Source organism: Lutra lutra, chromosome 7 (assembly GCF_902655055.1).
Source record: "Lutra lutra chromosome 7, mLutLut1.2, whole genome shotgun sequence".
Lineage (NCBI taxonomy): Eukaryota > Metazoa > Chordata > Mammalia > Carnivora > Mustelidae > Lutra > Lutra lutra.
Window position 1 is genome coordinate 37415173 of NC_062284.1, and position 21905 is coordinate 37437077.

Sequence of the window (21905 nt, forward strand, 5' to 3'; positions counted from 1 at the left end):
GTCTAAAAACGTTTTGAGTAATGATGTAATTGCTAAACTACTGAATACTTTCACAAAGTGAAACATGTTTACATATGAAATTTTTAGTATTTTCGTTTAAAAACACCCTCTTTACACTTATGCTTTAAAAATTCATTCATCCCATCATTCATCACTTCTTTCAGTCAAAACTTTGCGAACAATGAGGAAAATAAGACGGAGATGTTTCTTTTCCCATGATCTCTCCTAAGTCCTCAGTTTGTTCAAGTACTAATTTGGGTGTCAGTAGGGGTAAGAGAAAGAGAACACAGGAAGCTGAAGGGCCCTATCTTTTAAAACCCTATTTCACCAGAAGATAAGAAGACAGCATGATGTAATGCAGTTAACCTAGGCTTTTGAGACCAATAAACTAGAATTCAAATCCTGGTCCCACTGCTTATCTGGCCATGCACAAATTACTTAACTTCCCTATGCCTATTTCCTGATGTGTAAAATGGGATTTAGTATCACCCGTCTCAGAGAACTACTGGGGGAAGAAATGAGGTAACATATGAAAAGTTACCTAGCTAGATAAGGCTACCCACGTGCTCTCCTATTCATGTGTAAGTGAGCAGATTTAAGTCACACAGTTTACAATCTAGTCAAAACCATGACAAAATTATGGTCAGAGATTATTTTGCTGAATCAAGTCCTCAAATAAGGTGAAAGGATAGAACACTTATATACCCCCCCAAAATACGTAAAGCTTCTGATAAATATAAACTGAAGGAAAAAAATTGTTAAAATTATTAAGATTTTTAAAAAGTGAAGTTATTTAAGAAATTATAATTCTGGCTGGGAGAAATTTATTATGATTTTAAATTATTTATATTTAGTAATCAGAAGACTCATCTTTGGAAAACAAGTTTCAATTAATGTATTTTCACAGAAATTATAATTTCCTAGAGTAATAATAAAACTTACTTATTCTTCCTTAGGTTTATAAGGTATTACCGAAATGAGATATTTAAAAACTGCAACAGAACAGGTACTTCGCACAGCTACTAATTTAGGAGGGAACTGTTTATTCCAGTACTGTCAATTCCTAAAACTATCAAATGAAAAAAATCCCTATTTGAACAAAAATATTCATCTGAATGTGTATTTTTTAAAAAATCACTAGCTATTTTATAAATATGCCTCATATAGTTTGCTTTTTGACACTAAGGCACCTCTCACACTATCCAAAGATCATTTTATTTGTAAGTATTAGTTTCTAACAGGAAGACAGCACATCATTTTAAAATTTTAATCTTATCTAATATTTACTAATTTAGACACATATGTATTTAAAAGTACATATACACACATTACTGAAATTTTAAAATAGCAATGGAAAAATTAATGAAATATCAACTGGTAGATCGTAGAAGTTTCATGTTTTAGCAGAGCAATATACTAAGAAAAACTATAGCTTCAAGCTTTAGAATGAAATAACTATAACTATTAATATTTTTGTTAGCTCAACAAACCATCTGAACTTAGAGTTAAGTGAAGTGAGGGTAAACTCACACAAACACTAAAAAGACAAGGAAGTTCTCTGATGAAACTCTTCTTTTGCTACCAACTCTAAAATGCAGTAACACCTCTGTCCTTTTTAGCGTTAGCTTGTTAGTGGTAATTTTGTACCTGGTGGTGCTGCTGCCATTACCGTTAGAGCTGCCATCGACTTGGTACCTATATAATGACTTTTTACAAGGAAGCGGGCTAATTCCAAGACTGTGTCAAACGGCTGGCTTAACACTTTCTGGGCCCATTCACACACAAGACGGCAAGCAGAAGAGATAACTTCCTCATCAATATTTTGAAGCTGCCCAGAAGGTTCAGTTCCTTCCAACTAAACAAAGGAAAAAGGAAAAGTTAACTTATAAAAGTTCAGAGCAATTAAACTGAAGCACATCGAAGACATGTATTCTTAATTAGAAGATGTAATCTAGATCTGTCGGGTCCAAGTTGTATAAAATGCCCTGTTGGCAGGCATAGAAAAGCTATGCAAATACGAGGCCTATGCCTACACCACCTGCCAGGGCACAGCCGCCAGCAGCACTGGAACACTGAAATGCTCGTTAAATATATATGAAGGCTAAGGGATCTTATGAATCTTTCTAAAAGGCTTTTCTGACATCAATAAAACAAACTTTGCCACTAGCTGTATTTTCTCTTCTTAGTACTTCTGGCCACCTCAAGTCTTTTGTACACCTAGGTGGTGTTAGATAGATAAGTAAATCAAAAAGGGGGAAAAAAAGATATTCATACTATATTACCCCACAACCTAATTCTTCCTCTTGACAATATATAGTCAATGTACATCATGCATATATTTCAAAACCAGTTTAGACCTATGTTCCTCCTAATTTTGTGAGCCATGTTGACTTAAGTCAGATATGTTAAACATTTTCAGCCAGTGTTAAATTTTTTGTCTCACTGATTTTGTAAAAGGCATAGTTCCTGGCCCCTGGTTTAACCCAAATGAGACTATGCAGTATGCATTTCAATGCTGATATTAAAGTATAATTCTACTTATGAAAAAGAAAAGGCAGAATTCTTACCCCATCTCCAGTTTTGTGAAAATCAAGATTGGGCAGTGTTGGCATATGAACAAAGGCTTTTTTCCTTAGTCCACTATAGCAATATGTAATAAACAGTTAAGGCCTAAAGCATTCTAAATTAAATAAACTGGCTTATATATAATTAGCATTTGAGAAGTAACTATATATGAAGTAAGTATAAAGTCAACACAAGATAACATCTACTTTCAGAATTCTTCAGTAAGATAAACCTCAATATTATAAATTCAGGACATTTTCACTCTTTTGAAACTGGAGCAGTCTTTGTAGAATGGTTATTCTCTTAAATAAAACAAAAATGATTCTCATCTGTTATAAATTTTATGAATAAATGTTCCTAATAGGTTGTGCCAACCACCAGTAACAAACAGGTCAGAAGGAAAAGAATATCCAGATGGAAACCTGGCACAGCACAGGGAAACTTTAGCCCAGGGCACTGGGACAAAAACAACTCTTCAGAGTGTCACAAGGGCTTTAACCTTTTCAGTTCTTTTTCCACTGAAACACGCAGGATTATCGCCTGTTACATGGCAAGGACCCATCAAGACAGTTTTGCTTGCACTCAGAAAGTAAAGACGGGTCATGTAACAAGTGAGCAGAAAGCACCTGGAGCTGTTCTAGAACAGCAGTGCCCCCTTCTTTTCCCTCCCTCTCATCTCCACAGAAACGGGTTTCTGTGCTTTGAAAAAGGCCAAGGGCTATGTAAAGAGAAATAATATTTTTCTAATACAGAGACCCTCTATTTTACAATCTTCTGCCGAGAGTTGAAAGGACTTTAATAAATTCTTCATTTTCATCTCCTTCTGTTGCTTATACTAAGTGTGTCTCTGTCACAAGAGGGATCTTTCCTACGCTCTGGCTTTAATTTTAATATAGGCTTTAAATAGTTGGCTGAAAAAATACTTAAAAGAGAATATAATCTTCTAGGACAAGCTCCACAGGAATTTTTCCTGAATGGTGTATATTTTGCCAAGGAGACACTGATGTTTCTAAATTACAGGAAGAAGATAGCTAACCTCTTTCTTCACTTTTATTGATATGATTTACAGTAGCTGCACCGTGACCTATCTCAATTAATCCTTATTGTTAAAGAAAAGAGGACCAGACCATGATGAACGCACATTACAGTGACAGAATATGGTGACATCTATCATAATCCTAAAACCACTATTTGTTATTTCTCTTGCAGTTTGATATGTAGCCAGGAAAACAATGTCTGCAATTATTCTACTAAGAACTTTGAGTCATTTATATTTGTTGACTTAAATTTACTTCTAAATATAGTTGCTAGTTGACCTACAACAGCAGATATTCTAAGTGATTACTAAAGCAATTATGAAAAACCATTCTGGTAAAGGATATTTAGATTTGCCTCTTGTGCCCAGACGACGTGCCTTCATGTTTGGAAAGACATTTTTCATGATCTTTCCAAAGTCAGCAGCACTTAATGGATGGTAACCAAGATTGTCACAATAGCTCCTGAAAAAGAAGGAGGGACCAATTTAGAGCAACAGAACTCAGAGTTACACAGGACAGTGCTATTTCAATATAATTTGACCCCTTTAACAAAATTTAAAACCACATCTTTGAGTCACTCACCACAAATTTCACTGGCCATAACTTTTTGGAGACTAACTCAGGTTTAGTTAGCTTGTTTCATCCTCAGGGTACACAGTACTCCTGCTTTCAACAGCATCCCAAAAACTCACTGTAAGAGATAACCCCAGTACAAAGTCGTCCAATTACAATCCAACCCTGCACTCTGAGTATGTCCAGCTTGACCAGTAGGGCTCTACATTTCCAGAGAAGTATCAAATTCATATACTGAGATAATTTCCAGGGTATACATTATGTAAGTCAGAAAAAAGAAACAAAACTATATGGTTTAAAATGTAAACATATTGCTTAAAAGGGACCTTAGGGATCATCTATACGAACACTCATTTTACTGATAAGGGGGAAAAAATGAAGGCACAGAGAAAGATTCTGAAGGTCCAGTGTTCTTTCTTCACCCCTACCACTGCTATTATTGCCAGGAAAAAGTACTTTGTAAAGCAGTAAATTCAAGTGGGAACAAGGAAAAAAGCCAAGTCTTAACTACCACTGGAATCAGGTGTTCTGTTTTTCTCTGCATCTGCCAGTCATAGGTAAGAAGCCAATCCCTCCTTTGCCAGGTCAGCAGCAGGCCAAGGCCACGTCTTGTCTTGGCTACCAAGGCCTTTGAGAGAACCACTGCCTGAGCAACCCCAAAGAGGAAGTCAGAGGAACTCCCTGGGAATCCAGTGCTATTTCCCTACCTCACCTCTTTTTCAGCACTGACCAGAGCAGCTTCTTGATAATATCATGAAGTGGAGAGCCAAAAAGAGATTTAGGAAGAAGGAACAGAGGAAAACAACTGGAATGCCTGTGAACAGGGTATAATGGTAACTGGGACTTTAGTTCTTATAGACTGCTGAATATACTAGCTGTTGCTAGTATATGAAAACATTACATATACTTATATGTATATTTATATTATATATGTAATAAAATATATATAAGTATATACTTATATAGTACATTTCTGAAGTGACCTAAATTTAAGTCAAATTGGATGAGACTTAGGATGAGGTAGGGACTCTGGGAAGCCTTAACAGAGATACTAGGGGCAGGTTTTGGAGACAATGGTATTATTCTTGACTGTGCCCCTCCAATACCCAGACCAAATTCCACATACCCTTGGTGCAGGTGTGGGGAGAAACGAGCTGCCCAGCAAACACATTCGCAACAATGTTGAAGAGGAGGGAGAAAGGAAAGGAGCTAACATGTACTGAGAATTCCCTTTACAGGAAGTATTAGATTAAATATGTTATTTTTAACTTGAGACTACATGTAATACTCTGAGTGGTTCAGGGGTCAAGGTTTAAGGTACAAAGTGAAGAGGTGACTATTTTCTGGTGCTGACAATTTAAATGAATTGCATCAAATCATAACCATTTCAGTATCAAGTTAAATCAGTCAATTTTATGGTTTAAATCAGCACAGAAAGAAACCATAGATGAAGTTCTTTTTGCACCTCAGGGACTTGACACGTCCCCTCTACCTGGAAAAATTACTTTTCTTATTCTTCAAGTCCCAGCTGAAATGTTATTTCAGAAGTGTCTCTAACAAGGACCCTACTGAAAGCAACACCCTCCTATGACACCCTCACCAATTTTACCTATCAGTATACTCTGTTTTTGTCTTTTCATGACTTCAATATTATGTAACAGCCAATTTCCTTGTTGTCTCTGTCTCCTCCCTTAGGCTATATGTTCAACCAGGGCAGTGACCATAACTATCTGGTTCACCACTATATTGTCAGCATTAAAAACAAGATTTAAGGGTCACATTAAGTCTTAACACGACATTATGTCATACTTAAAATAAGAAACTTTAAAGAAACACATAAGGCAATAAGGAAAACACAGTCCACTGGGCTCCTCTGACAGCATTGGCATTTATGGATGGGCCTAAAAAACCTGACACCAAATAAAGAGAAGGAGGGCAATGAGTCTAATGAGAAAAGTTATACAGCTATCCTATTCTCCCTCTGGGATTTAGGTTTTAATGCTTTTTTCATTACACTAGTATACCAAAATTTTTTACTTTGGCAAAAGGGATGTGTGAAAGGTCGGCAAAGTTAAGTATCAAAATGACCAATGCGGGACGCCTGGGTGGCTCAGTTGGTTGGACGACTGCCTTCGGCTCAGGTCATGATCCTGGAGTCCCGGGATCGAGTCCCGCATCGGGCTCCCAGCTCCACGGGGAGTCTGCTTCTCTCTCTGACCTTCTCCTAGCTCATGCTCTCTCTCACTGTCTCTCTCTCAAATAAATAAATAAAATCTTTAAAATGACCAATGCAAAGTTTGCTTGTTAAATTCTGGGTGTGACTTCAGAATGTGAAATGTTTTTTTATTCTTATTTATTCCACTAAAAGAGGAATTCTGGGGTGCCTGGTGGGTTCAACTGGTAGAGCATATGACTCTTGATCTTGGAGTCATGAGTTTGAGCTCCATGTTGGGTGAAGACATTACTAAAAAAATTTTTCTTTAAAAAATAAAGAGGACATGTAAAAGAGAGGAATTCCCCGTCTGGAAGAATGCTTGCTTATTATTATTTTTTAATAATGAACTTATCTTTAACAAACTCTTTAGTGGATAGATATTAAAAAGTACCTTGCAGATATATAAACAGCTTAAATTATTCCTCCTAAAAAAATAGTAGGCAATGTTAAGAATAAAATTGCTAATAATTCAAAATTCTATACTTTGACATCTTACATGTCAAGGAGAAAATAAACAGAGTCCCAAATTAAAAGCAACCATAACTGGAGCAGGTCCTCAATTTCCTTAACTTTATGAACTCTCAGAACTGGCAATGAGTTTAGAAGCTGTAGGGTTCAACTTCCTGACGGATGTGGAAATGCCATTCTCCTAACTGATGGGTTACATCAATGTGAATACTTCCCCTGATAGGGAGGGCTCTTTATTGTAAGATGGCCTATTCAATTTTTAGTGGTTCTAATTTTCAAAGAAAAAGTATTTCATTATTAGGGCCCATTCTCCACTGGGAAGATACAGATATTCAATGATTTTGTTTTAATCTGAAGAAATATTTTTAGATTACTTACTCATAATTTTGAAACTAGTGCTATGTAACAAGCTATAAATTATTCCAGGTCATGTGGCGATCTTAGTTAGTTTACATCTGATTTTCCTGGTTCATAACTTAAACTGCAGGTTGATCAAGCAACATATGGTATCAGGTATGGTCAGAATGGCTAAAATTAACAACTCAGGAAACAAAAGATGCTGGCAAGAATGTGGGGAAAAAGGGGAACCCCCTTATACTGTTGGTGGGAATGCAAACTGATATAGCCACTATGGAGAACTATGGAGGGTTCCTCAAAAAGTTAAAAACAGAAATACACTACAATTCAGCAAATGAACTACTACGTCTTTATTCAAAGGATATAAAGATAGTGATTTGAAGGGCACATGCACCACAGTGTTCAAAGCAGCACTATCCACAATAGCCCAAACATGGGAAGAGTCCAAATGTCCATCAACTGATGAATGGATAAAAATGTGGTGTACACACACACATACACACACACACACACACACACACACTGAAATATTACTGTCATCAAAAAGAACGAAATCTTGCCATTTGCAATGATGTGTATAGAATTATAGTATGTATATATGCTAAGTGAAATAAGTCAGTCAGAGAAAGACACATACCATATGATTCCACACATATATGGAATTTAAGAAACAAAACAGATGAACATAAGAGAAGGGAAGAAAAACTAAAGACAGAGAGGGAGTCTCATAAGAGACTCTAAACTGTAGAAAACAAACTGAAGGTTGTTAGAGGAGAGGTGGAGGGAGATTCGGAGTAACTGGGTGATGGGCATTAAGGAGGGCATGTGACGTAATGAGCACTGGGTGTTATCTGCAACTGATGAGTCACTAAATTCTACATCTGAAGCCAATACTCTACTACATGTGAACTAACTTGAATTTAAATCACATTTGACAGGAAAAGAAAAAAGATAAAGTGTCAGTTGATACCTAACTCAGTGTCAGATTATATTTACCCAAGACTTAAAATATGGGAGGAACAATGGTCCATTCGCAGGATAACCAACATTCCACTGCCATCCTTAAAATGAGATTTTTTTTTAAAAAAGGAAATAAAAAAATTTTTTAATCTCATTTTTTTTTTAAAAATAGTGTGCTTTTAAGACTTTGAAATGAAGCCCAATTTCAACATGATCATCAACACATCACTCAAAATCTTTGGAAGCAAGTGAATCTTTAATGTTTATTCATGCCATTTACAAATTAACTATAAAAGTTAAACATTGCTTAAAGTTACGAAAATATAAACAAAAGTCATGGGACACTGGGGGCAAAAATACAGCCTTAGGCTACCTTAGCTTACACACCTGGACATTTTTGAGTGCTCTGTATGCATTAAATTATTTAATTCTCCCAATGACCTTGAGGCAGGTTTTTTTTTTTTTTTTAAACCATGCAGAGTTGTTCCTAAACTCCTCTGAGACTCAAAACCATTAAATAGGAGCTCTAGTTTTCTTATAGATGTTAAAAAAAAAAAAAAAAAAAAAAAATGGCCATAGCATAATTTATATGAAAACATGCACACACATTTCATTACATGTAAAATATAAATGCATTATTTATAGTGCTGGAAGTCAATAAATGTCAATGATGAGGATGGTGAAACAACAGTCTCTAAAATGCACTTAATTAAGCTGTCTCACTGCAATAGCACATTACCACCTATAAAAAAGTGTGATGCAAAAAGGTCACTCTACACTACCAGGTAGAAAATCAAGGAAGAGAGTATTGCATGTGTATAAAATGTTATAAAGTATAATTACTTATAAGAACATACACTTATTTTCGGTAGCAAAAATTTGAAAGGGAATAGTGTCAGCCACGGATGGCTATAATTCATGGCATACTACTGTCTTCAAGCATGATTTCAAGATCCACACTTTTGATCCCCTTCACCCATTTCTCCCACCCCCATCAACCCCTGCCTTTTTGCAACCACCAGTCAGTTCCCTGTATCTTGAACTATTTACTTTTTTTATTTTTTTAAGGTTCCACATAGGAGAGATCATATAGTCTTTGTCTTCCTCTGTCTTAATTCACTTAGCATAATACCTACAAGGTCCATCCATATATTGTCTGAACTGGCAAGATTTCACTTGTTTCTTTGGTGAATAATATTTGTGTGTGTGTTTGTGTACACACCAGAATTTCTTCCTCTAGGTTCTTTCCCTAGCTTGGCTATTGTAAATAGTGTGATAAACACTATTTATTATTGAGTTGGCTTTTGTGTATGGTTGAAGATAGTAGCCCAGCTTCATTCTTTGGCTTGTGGCTGTCCTGTTTTCCCAACACTATTTACTGAAGAGACTGTCCTTACCCCATTGTATATTCTTGGCTTCCTTTGTCACATTTTAATTGACCATATATGCATGGATTTATTTCTGAGCTCTCTACTCTGTTCCACTGATCCATGTGTCTGTTTTTATGCCAGTACCATACTGTTTAAGTACTAGGCTTTTTAACAGAGTTTGAAATCAGGGAGTGTGATGCCTTCAGCTCCGTTCTTCTTTCTTCAGACTGTTTTGGCTATTTGGGGTCTTTTGTGGTTCCATACAAATTTTAGGACTCTTCGTTCTATTTCTGTGAAAAACACCATGAGAAATTTCATCGGGATTGCATCAAATATGTAGATCGTTCTGGAGAGTATAGACATTTTAACAATATTATTTCTTCCAATCCATGAGCATGGACTATATTTCCATTTGTTTGTGTCTTCAATTTTTTCCTTAATGTTTTGTAGTTTACAGGTTCTTTCACCTCCTTAGCTAAATTTATTCCTAGGTATTTATTCTTTCTGATACAATCATAAATGAGACTGTTTTCTTAAGTTCTGACAGTTCATAATTACAGAAACACAACAGATTTTTGTGTATTGACTTTATATCCTGCAACATTACTGAATTCGTTTATTAGTTCTAACAGCTGTTAGATTCCATCAAGACTGATGGATTCTTTAGGGTTTTGATATATCATATCACATCAACTGCAAACTGTTTTACTTCTTTTTCTTTTTTTTTTTTTTTTAAAGATTTTATTTATTTATTTGACAGAGAGGTCACAAGCAGGCAGAGAGGCAGGCAGAGAGAGGAGGAAGCAGGCTCCCTGCTGAGCAGAGAGCCCGATGCGGGGCTCGATCCCAGGACTCTGAGATCATGACCTGAGCCGAAGGCAGCGGCTTAACCCACTGAGCCACCCAGGCGCCCCAATGTTTTACTTCTTTTTCAAATTGGATGCTTTTAATTTCTTTTTCTTGCCTAACTGCTTTGGCTAGGACTTCTAATACTATGTTGATTAAAAGTACCATGAGTGGGCACACATGTCTTGTTCCTAATCTTAACAGTATGATCCTAGCTGTGGGCTTGTCATATATGGCCTTTATTATGTAGAGGCATGTTCTCTCTATACCCACTTTGCTGAGGGTTTTTTTTTTTTAATCATGAATGGATGTTGAATTCTGTTAAATGCTTATATTGCATTTACTGAATCAACCATGATTTTTATCCCTCAATTTATTAATGTGGCATATCATATGTTGATTGATTTGCAGATAATAAACCATCCCTGCATCCCTGGAATAAATTATTGATAGGAATGTACTTATGGCCATCTTGTTAATTGTTTTCTGGCTGTTTTTGTAGTTTCCCTCTGTTCTTTTCTTCTTTCCTCACTCTCTTTGTGGTGTGATGGCTTTCTTTAGTAATATGTTTATACTGCTTCCTCTCTATCATATGAGTATTTACTATAGGTTTTTGCTTTGTGGTATCAGAAGGCTCACATATAACAACGTATCTGTATAGCAGCCTATTTTAAGCTCGTTTTAATCAACTTAAGTGTGATCACATTTTAAAACTCAACATCTTTACTTTCCCCCCTCCATGTTTTATGTTTTTATGTTATAACTGTCTAATGTACCCCTTAAATACTGTAATCATAGTTATCTTTACTTTTGTTTTCCATACTTCACACTAATTTATGATTATTCCACAATGTTTAGTATATATTACCTTTCCAATGAGATTTATTCTTTCATATATTTTCTTGTTATTAGTATCTTTTCTTTTCTACTTAAAGATGTCCCTTTAACACGATTTAGTGATGATGAACTCCTTTAGCTTTTGTTTCTCTGGAAATCTCTTTATCTCTCCTTCACATCTCAATGGTAACTTAGCCAGGTAGAGTGTTTTTGGTTGGAAATGTTTTTCTTTTAGCACACTTGATATATTCCACCACTCTCTTCTGGCCTGCAAATTTTCTGCTGATGAATCTGATGGTAGCCTTATGGGGGATGTGCCACATACATCTTTTGTATATAGCAAGTTGCTTTTCTTTTGCTGCTTTAAATTCTCTCCTTGTCCTTAGACATTTTAATTATGATGTATCTTGGTGTGGGTCTATGAGTTCATCTTAATTTGAACTCTCTGAGTTTCCAGGATCTGGGTCTCTGTTTCCTCCTCATGTTAGGGAGGTTTTCAGCCATTATTTCTTCAAATAAATTTGCCCTTTTCTCTAGCTCTTTTCTTCTGTGACTCATAAAATGTGAATGTTAGTCTACTGATTTTGTCCAGGAAGTCCCTTAAGGTATCACGGTCTCATTCTTTTTTGTATTTGCTGCTCTGGTTGGTCAAGTTCTACTGCGTTACCTACAAGCTCACTGATCTTTTCTCCAGCTTCATTTAGTCTTTGTTGACCCTTCTAGTGTATTTTTCAATTTGGTTATGGTAGTCTTCAGCTCTGTGACTTCTATTTGGTACTTTATCACATTTTCCATCTCTTTGTTGAAGTTCTCACAATGTTCATCCATTCTTCCTCCAAGTTCAGTGAGCATCTTTATGACTATTACTTGAACTCTTTAACAGCTAAATTACTTACATCTCAAAAAGTTCTTCTTTTTCTGAGGTTTTACCTTGTTCTTCCCTTTGGAACATATTCCTCCTTCTCATTTTGCTCCACTCTGTATTGGTTTCTATACATTAGATAAAACAGCCACCTCCCCCATCTTGAAGGAGTAGACTCACATAGGTGAGCCTTGTCGTTCAACTCTGCCCTACTTTTTGGCTATCTCAATCTTCTGTGTTTGTCCAAGTAGTCTGTATAATTTTAATAGCTTCCGGTAGTTAAATATATGCCAAGACCTGTCAGTGCCCCAAAAAGGAGGATTTCAACACCTAGAATCAAGCTAATGGAAAGCCAGGTCCTTAGGTAGCAGCTTTTAAAAGTATGCAAACATACACTGTCCTATGAAACTACAAGTGTAGTCCCACTGCCTATCAGACCCAGCAATGTGGAGGTATTCTTTGGGGGACAATTGCAAAAATTACAGCTCCTGATAAGTTTGAAACCTCTTTTCTGAAAGATACTGGTGAGTTGTTCATATTCTGGGAAGAACAATATTATAAAGCTAAGTGTGGGCATAGCTGAAGTCCACTGGGCTCTGGCATTTGGAAAGAACACTTAGAGAACACTAGAGAAGTGCATAGTGTTATGTATGTGATGGTTTGGTGTCTCAGAGGACAGCATACTGGAAAAGCACAGCCTAAGTTTGTTAGGTTAGTTATAGTGTCTTTTAGCCTAAACCCTATAGAGAAATTTAGAGTTGTTAGTAATATTTTTAGTCAAGCTTAGAGTAAGATAAAATATCACTTTTGAAATTCAGGTAATCTTATTTTTGTGGTAAGCAACTAATAAAGAAACAATGTATCTGAAAGATTACTTTGAAGTCAACAAAACTAATTTTAAAAGAGTTAAATTATAATGTACATATAAGTATAATTTATGATTTTATTAACCAGGTGTTTCCTTCCAAATTGCCTTTCCTTTTTCAAGGAATTAATACCCATGATTTTAATTCTTTTTAAAGGTTTATTTATTTATTTTAAAGAGAAAGTGAGAAAGCGTGCGTGCATAGGGGGAGGTGCAGAAGGAGAGAGAATCTTGAGCAGACTCCCTACTGAGTGCAGAGCCTGATCTCATGACCCTGAGATCATGACCTGAGACAAAATCAAGAGTCAGGGGCTCAACTGACTGAGCCACCCAGGCGCCCCAATTATTACACATGACTTTAGGTAATAATCCCAAGGAAAAAAAAAAAGGAATTTGTGTTCTTAACTATTTAATCATTGTAAAAAGTATTTGGGGTGCCTTCAGCTCAGGTCATTATCCCAGGGTCCTGAGAGACACCACGTGGGTCTCCCTGCTCAGTGGAGAGTCTGCAGTCTGCTTCTTCCTCTCCCTGTGACCCCCTCCCCCAGCTCGTGCTCTCTCTTTCAAATAATAAAAACTTTAAAAAAAGGTTAATATTTCTTTTATTATTTCTTAAGAAAGGCTTGATTTCTCACTATTGCCTATGAGAGCTACTTAAAACAACCATCATTTTGGTCAATTTGGATAGTATCTTTTTAAAAAATGAAGACACACACACACACATACACACACACTTGTGTGTGTATATATATATATATATATATATATATATACATACATACACATATGTATACACACACACATACACACACATACATATGTATGTTGATCACACTCTGTATGTAATGCTAACTTTTTTGGTACCCTTACTTTTATTTTTGAATTGCTTCTGTTCTTTATTTTAGATTAACCTAATATAAAATGTTCAGATTATATGAATATAGATAGTAACTGCCTACATTTAAGAACGAACAAAAACACTGAAGCACCAGGACTTGGCTCAATGAATTCCTGATTAACCATCTCTTTTCTCTCAATTTCCATCCAAATCCAATCATACTATACTAATAGTTCTTCAATAATTTCAAATATTTCTGAAATGTTAGTAAGAGGATAAATTCAGACAGAAACAAGGTTGTCTACATTAACAACAACAACAACAACAACAACAACAACAACAACAACAACAACAACAACAAACCAATAGGCTCCATATCACTTTGTGTAATCATACCATTTTGTAGATGAGGAAATTAAGGAACAGAGGGGTAAAGATGATTTGCAAGGGTAGTTAATTAGTGAGTGGTTCTTTATACCACTAATGAGCCAGTTTTATGTAATAGGTATTTCATACATACAATGGCGGCACTGCAAAATCTTCAAAAGGCTCCTTCTTCTTCCTTTTTTTTTTTTTTTAAAGATTTATTTATTTGAGAAAGAGAAAGCTTGCATGCAAGTGGAGGGAGGGGCAGAGGGAAAGAATCTCAAGCAGACTCCCTGCTGAGTGCGGAGCCCCACACAGGGTTGGATTTCACAACCCTGAGATCATGACCTGAGTGGAAATCAAGAGATGGCTGCTTAACCGAATGAACCACTCAGGTGCCCTAAGGCTCCCCCTGCCGTTTCTAAAGAAAAAAAAAAAAAAATTAATTTATTTATCTGGGGTAGGAGGAGAGCAGGAACATGAGCAGGGGGAGGAGCAGAGGGAGAAGCAGGCTTCCTCCAGAGAGCCCGACATGGGGCTGGTTCACAAGATCCTGGGATCATGACTGGAGCAAGGCAGACACTTACTTGACTGAGTCACCTAGGCTAGGCAACCCCAACAAAGCTCCTTCTTAATAATACTCATCAGTTCCCAATTAGATTTGTTGCATAAAATCTCAAATCAATACATACATATAGATAAAATATGTACAATATGGCATTCTTCTAGAGACTATGTTAGCAGAAAATAAGTGAGATATATTTAACCTGTCTTTAATGTTTACACAGATTAGAAAAATGGGCAAAGATTTAAACACATTCTCAAAAATAGCATAGAGCCAATTGGCCAGAAACACACATAAAAAGGCCCTCAACTTAAATTCAAGGAAAAGCAAATGAAAACCCAAATTAGGGGGAAAAAAGCCCCCATGTTCATACATGAACAAAGAATATATATTCATAAATGGAACAGTGAACAGCTATTAGAATGAGTCAAAACCACACAAAACAAAATGCATGAAACTTATAAACATGTTGAGTAGAAAAGAACACAGATACCAATTTCTTGTATAATTTCATTCATAAAATTTTAAAAAAATAAACAAAGCTCATCTGTGGTGACAGAAGCCAGGAGAGCAGTTACTCTTGTCAGGTTTATATAAAATAAGATTTGTATCAGCTAAGGCCAAAACGTTGGATCGTGGGAGTCTGAATAATAACAACTGCTGTGACACACTGACGTCTTACTCTATTCCAAGCATTGTGATAAACAGTTTACATATGTAATTCTAAACCTTAACGAAAAGAGTAGGATATTTTCAGAATGATAGAAAGCAAACTGACACTATAGGTTAAGGACTTGCCTACACCTACAAACCCCAGCATATGCCTAATTTAGGATCAAACTCAGATGTGGCTAGTTTCAAAGTCTAAATCTTCCCCTACTGTAAAATTATGCCTTTCTCTGAAAAATAAAGGCTTTGGACTTCATGCTGTAACAAAGGGAAATATCAAATACAATTTAGAAGAAGTCCTTATTATAGTTTATACTTTTTTATAGACCTTTAGAAAGTCTTTATAGAGGTTTTTGTCTTCCAGGTGAGCAGTTTTTATTTCTTATGATTAAAATGGCTATTCCTTTGCTGGCTCATTTCAGTTAACTTTTCAATGAAGCATTGCAGTTACAACTGCAATCACATTTCTGGTCCTTTAACATTCATGGATTTCAACTTTATAGTTTTGGTGACATCAGTAAAATTTGCACTTTACAAGCACTGAGATCCACTTCTCCATAAAACAGTGGAAAAACTGGCAAAGCTGGTCAATATCAACTTTTCAAAGCTTTGGAAATTAACGCAAGACTTGCAGTAAACTTTAGAGCACTTATCCAAAAAAAAAGGCTGATTTTCAATAAGAACAGCTTTGTATCACTTTAACTTACTTGCCTTAATCTGATTCCCTCATGATCAAGCGGTAGCCTTGAAAAGTAACAGTCCAATATTCCCAGTTCAGTCTGGAGGTCAGAATGAACATAACACAGCTGGAACTCTCTCAAGGCCACATCCTAAAGAACTGTCATTATTTGTCTCCTGTGGTAGATTCTTGTAAGACCCCATCTTTGGCTATATATGACCTGTCTCAGAACTTGCCTAATCCAAAAAGCTTTCTCTCTTGAGGAGATGGAAGGGTACAGAGGGGAAACTGTTAAAAAGAACTGTAGGCAGGGGTACCTCGGTCTGTTAAATGTCTGACTCTTGATTTCAGCTTAGGTCATGATCTCAGGGTTGTGAGACTGAGCCCCAAGCTGGGCTCTGCGCTGGGCATGGAGTCTAATTAAGATGCCCTTTCTCCCTCTGCCCCACCCCCATTCCTCTCTCTAAAAATAAAAAATAAAATAAAATAAATTGCAGGCAAATGTTTTAACTTTAGTGGATAATAGCTGGGCAGATAACAGACTAACCAAAAACCTTAAAAGGAAAAACGGGTAAGTAAGATTTCCACAGAAGCTTTGAAAAGCTCCATTTTATTCCTGGGACTCTAGAAGGTAATGCATATGCAAAGAGCTGTGTGCATCTCAAGACCCTAGAAGACCCCAAGCTCTCACCTCTGGCTAAATCTGAGGCTCCACAAATGTAGGAAGTGGAGGCTAAAGAAGGGCTGTCAATTATATGACTGAGTGTTTACAGCATATCCCAACATACACAGAGCCCTTTGGCAAAGACTGGGAGATTTATTGCTTTAAGGTGTTTAAAGGAATATCTGTCCAATCAATACCTGACCACTTAGCTGAGTAGAGACCTCAATGGTCAGACAAAAACATCAGAGAATTCATCACCAGCAGAATGGTTCTGCAGAAAATACTAAAGGGAATCATTCAGGCTTAAATAAAAGAACACCAAACAGTAATTTAAATCCACATGAAGAAATAAAGAGCACCAGTAAAGGTAACCACAAAGTAAATATAAAATTCAGTCTAAATGTATTTTTTACTTGTAACTCCTTTATTCTCAAATCTGATCTAAAAGACAACTGCATAAAACACCAAATACAAATCTGTGTTGATGGATGGATAATTCATAAGATCAATGGGGGTATGGGAGAGTATACACACACACAGACACACACACACACACAAACAACAGATACACATATATAGGAAATAGATTTTGTATACTTTTGAAATTAAATTGGTATTAATCCAAACTAGCTTTTTATAAATTGAGGTGTTAACTGCAATCTCCAGGATAACCATAAAAGAAAATAATTGTATGTATCTATATATCTATATCTATATCTATATCTACAGAAATAAGGGAATTAAAATGGTTCATTATAAAACACCCATTTAATACAAAGTCAGTAATGGAATTGAGGAACAAAAATAGACATAAAACATACAGAAAATTAGCAAAGATGGCAAATGTACATCCTATCTTATCAGTAATCACATTAAACATAAATGTATTAAACTCTTCAATTAAAAGCAGGGAGAGGCAGACTGGATTTAGAATAAAATATTATCAAACTATATGTCATCTACATATTACACATATATTTTAAATTCAAAGAAAAAAAATAGGTCAAAGTAGAAGGACAGAAAAACATATAGGATGCCAAAAGTAACCGAAAAAGAGAGTGCCTATACTAGTATCAGAGAAAATGCCTTTAGAACAAAAACTGTTACTAGAGACAAAGAAAGGAGTTTTTCATGATGAAAGGGCCAATCTGTCAAGAAGATATAACAGTTATAACCTATTATGCACCTAAGTACAGAGCTCCAAAATACATAAAACGAAAGTGATCAAAATTGAAGGGAGAAGTGGATAATTCAACAATAATAATTCTAGATTTCAAGACTCCATTTTCAATAATGGATAAAACTAAGAAGAGGATAAACAAGGAAAGAGAAGACATAAATAACAGTATATTACCAATTACCTAACAGATACTCATGGAACACTCCAACACCCAGTGATAGAAGAATATATCTTCTTCTCAAATGCACATGAAACATTCTCCAGGACAGATTGTATATTAGGCTGTAAGACGAGTCTCAACATGTTTAAAAGGAATAAAATCATACGATGTATTTTCTCCAACTATAATGGAATGAAATTAGAAAGCAATAACTAAAGGAATGGGAAATTCACACATATGTAGAAATCATAAATGGGTCAAAGAAGAAATTACAAAAAATTTTAGACAATTCTTCGAGGTGAAAAGAAATGAAAACACAACATACCAAAACTTATAGAACAGTGAAAGCAGTGCTGAGAGGGAAATTTATAGCTGCATGTTTAGTACATTTAAAATGGTCTCAAATGAATAACCTAATCTTCCATGTTAAGAAATTAGAATGGGGTGCCTGGGTGGCTCAGTGGGTTAAGCTGCTGCCTTCGGCTTAGGTCATGATCTCAGGGTCCTGGGATCGAGCCCCGCATCGGGCTCTTTGCTCAGCGGGGAGCCTGCTTCTCTCTCTCTCTCTCTCTCTCTGCCTGCCTCTCTGTCTACTTGTGATCTCTGTCAAATAAATAAATAAAATCTTAAAAAAAAAAGAAATTAGAAAAGTAAGAGGAAGCCAAACCTAATGTAGGCATAAAGAGGGCATTATAAGGATTAAAGTGGAAATAAATGAAATAGGGGATAGAAAAACAATAGAAAAAAAAAGTAATAAACCCCAAAGTTGAGTATTTAAAAAGACAAAAAATCTAATTAATAAGCCTTTAGCTAAATTGATCAAGAGTAAAAAAAAAGAAGGCTCAACTAAAAACAGAATGAAAGAGAAATATTACTACTAATCTTATAGGTAAACTTATAGAAACAAAAGGTACTAAAGAAGAGAATACTATGAAAAACTGTATGTCAACAGATAGGATAATCTACACAAAATACATAAATTCCTAGAAACACACAAGTTACCAAAATGGACTCAAAAAGAAATAAGGCAATCTGACCTATAAAAAGAGATTGAATTCGTAATTTAAGAAAACTCACAAAGAAGAGCCCAGGCCTAGATGGTCTCACACTGTTGAATTCTACCAAACACTTAAAGATCAATACCAATCCTTCATAAATTCTTTCATAAAAATATTAGATGGACTCTTTTCCTCTCCAGCTGCTTGAAGCTTGGCCTCCATCATGAATGACACAGTAACTATCTGGACCAGGAAATTCATGACCAACCGACTTCTTCAGCACAAACAAATGGTTATTGATGTCCTTTATTCCGAAAAGACAATAGTATCTCAGACAGAAATTTGGGCAAAACTAGCCAAAATGTACAAGACCACACCAGATGCCATATTTGTATTTGGATTCAGAACCCATTTTGGTAGTGGCAAGACAAATGACTTTGGCATGACTTATGATTCTTTGGATTATGCAAAGAAAAATGAATCCGAACATAGACTTGTAAGACATGGTCTATATGAGAAGAAGACCTCAAGAAAACAGTGAAAAGTATGCAAGAACAGAATGAAGAAAGTAAGGGGGACTGCAAAACCCGATCCTAGTGCTGACAAAAAGTGAGCTGGAGATTGGACAACAGAAGGAGTAAAGATGCTGCAGTGGCTTTATCTGTGGTGATTGTGCAGATTTTTCAGAAGAGGATTAATAAATTAAGAATGTTAATGTGTCAAAAAAAAAAAAAAAAAAGAAGATGGAATAGTTCCAAAGTCATTCATTCTGTAAGGTCAACATTACCCTGATTTCAAAATCAGTCAAAGATATTGCAAGAAAGAAAAATAAAAACCCAGATCCCTTATGAATATAGATACAAAAATCCTTAACAAAATACTAGCAAATTGAATCTATCATCATATTTAGAAGAGTATAGACCATGACCAAGTGTGATTTATCCTAGGAATACAAGATAGGCTCAATATACAAGAATTAATCAAATCAATAATGTAATATACTCTATGAATTGCATAAGGCAAAAATTTGATATGATCACCTCAAAAGGTGCAGAAAAAGCATTTGACAAACTTGAACATCCACCAATGTGGTAATGGAATGTAAGTTCCTCAACCCGATAAAGATCATCTAATGGAAAACCCACTACTAACATCATACTTAATGATGGACACTGAAATCTTCCCCCTTCAAACTGGGCAGAAGAGAAGGATATCTATTCTTACTATTTCTATTCAACACTGTACTAGAGATTTCAGCCAGGGCAATTAGGCAAGAAAATGGAATAAAAGCCAGAAAAGAATGAGATAAAGCTATCTTTATTCTCAGGTGACACAATATTATATACAGAAAAACCTAAGGAATATACTAAAAAAACTATCATAGAGGTAACTAGTTCAGCAAGACTGAAGGACAGTAGATCAATATATAAAAATGTCTTATTCCTATACACTAGCAACAATCAAGAATAAAATTTAAGAAGTAACTCCATTCACAATGTCATAAAAAAAAAGCCCTTAGAAATAAACTTAATAAATAGAATGAATCTGGAAGATTCATACTTCCTAATTTCAAAACTTACTGCAAAGTTCAACAAATCAAGACTGCATAAGACTAGTATAAAGAAAGATATACAGAACAATGGAACAGAATTCAGAGTCTAGACATAAGCCCACATATCTATGGTCACATGTTTTTTTCAAAAGGTGCCAAGACCATTCAATGGGGAAGAAATAGTTTTTTTGAAATATGATGCTGGGACAACTGGGTATCCATGGGAAAAAGAATGAATCTGGGTACCTATGCCACACTGTGTACAAAAATCAACTCAAAATGTGAAGACCCAAAAGTATGAGCTAAAACTATAAAACTCTTAGAAGGAAACAGTATACATCTGCATGACTGTTGATTAGGCAATAGTTCTTTAGATCTGATACCTAAAAAAACAAGCAACAAAAGAAAAAATAAAGTGGACTTAATAAAAATTAAAAACTTACGCGTTTGAGGATACTATAAAAAAATGAAGACAACCTACAGATGGGAAAAATATTTGCAAATCATAATATACCTACTAAGGATCTAGTATCCAGAATATATAGAGGAAACCTAACTAAACAAAAAAGAAAACAACAAATAAAAATGGTAAGGGAATAAGTATTTCTCAAAGAAATGGTTATTTTTCCATAGGAAGAGAATGAATATTTTCTCCACACAAAGTATAGAAATGCCCAATAAACACATGAAAAGATGCTCATCATCATCAGTCACCAGGAGAATACAAATCACAACCATGGGCTATTACATCACATGAGCTGGAATGGCTATAACAACAACAACAAAAATGTGGACAAGTAACAGCAAGAATGTGGAGAAATGCAGTCCTCCTATGTTGTTGGTGGGAATGTAAAATGGTGCTGCCATTTTTCAAAAACAGTTTTGTAATTCCTCAAAAACTTAAAACATAAGCGTTACCATTTGATTCAGCAATTCAACTCCTAAGTATATGCCCACGAGAAATGAAAACACATGTCCATACAAAACTGTAGCAACTTCATAAGCAGAAAAACTTCAGAGCAGCATTATTTATAATACTAAAAAGTGGGAACAACACAAATGTTCATCAACTGATGAACGGATAGAGAAAATGTGGTATATTCACATGGTGTAATATTATCTGGTTACAAAGGCATGAAGTACTGATATATAATATAATATAGATAAACTCAGAAAACATTTTGTTAAGTCAAAGAAGCCAGATAGGAAAGGTCACATAATGTATGGTCCCATTTATATGAAAGGTCAGAATAGGCAAATTCATTAGCCATGAAGTAGT

The 21905-nt window shown here is 35.5% G+C and overlaps 2 protein-coding genes across 5 annotated transcripts in view; one reads left to right on the top strand and one right to left on the bottom strand.

Moving 5' to 3' along the window:
• The window catches only part of RFX7 (regulatory factor X7), a 143242-nt gene that overhangs the window by 9203 nt on the left and 112134 nt on the right, over positions 1-21905 (bottom strand). For all 4 annotated transcript variants that reach the window (XM_047737999.1, XM_047738000.1, XM_047738001.1 and 1 more), the window contains 3 exons: positions 3948-4064; positions 2568-2652; positions 1648-1855 (listed from right to left, as the gene is read on the bottom strand). In XM_047737999.1, coding sequence (XP_047593955.1) covers positions 1648-1855; positions 2568-2652; positions 3948-4064 — 410 coding nt within the window. The remainder of the gene's footprint in view (positions 1-1647; positions 1856-2567; positions 2653-3947; positions 4065-21905) is intronic.
• LOC125105008 (40S ribosomal protein S24-like) lies at positions 19258-19675 on the top strand. The gene has a single exon (XM_047738013.1). The coding sequence runs from the start codon at positions 19298-19300 to the stop codon at positions 19613-19615; it is 318 nt and encodes a 105-aa protein (XP_047593969.1). The 5' UTR covers positions 19258-19297; the 3' UTR covers positions 19616-19675.

Excerpts from the sequence above, each read along its gene's own strand:
- LOC125105008 (XM_047738013.1), top strand. The coding sequence starts at position 19,298 with ATGAATGACACAGTAACTATCTGGACCAGGAAATTCATGACCAACCGA.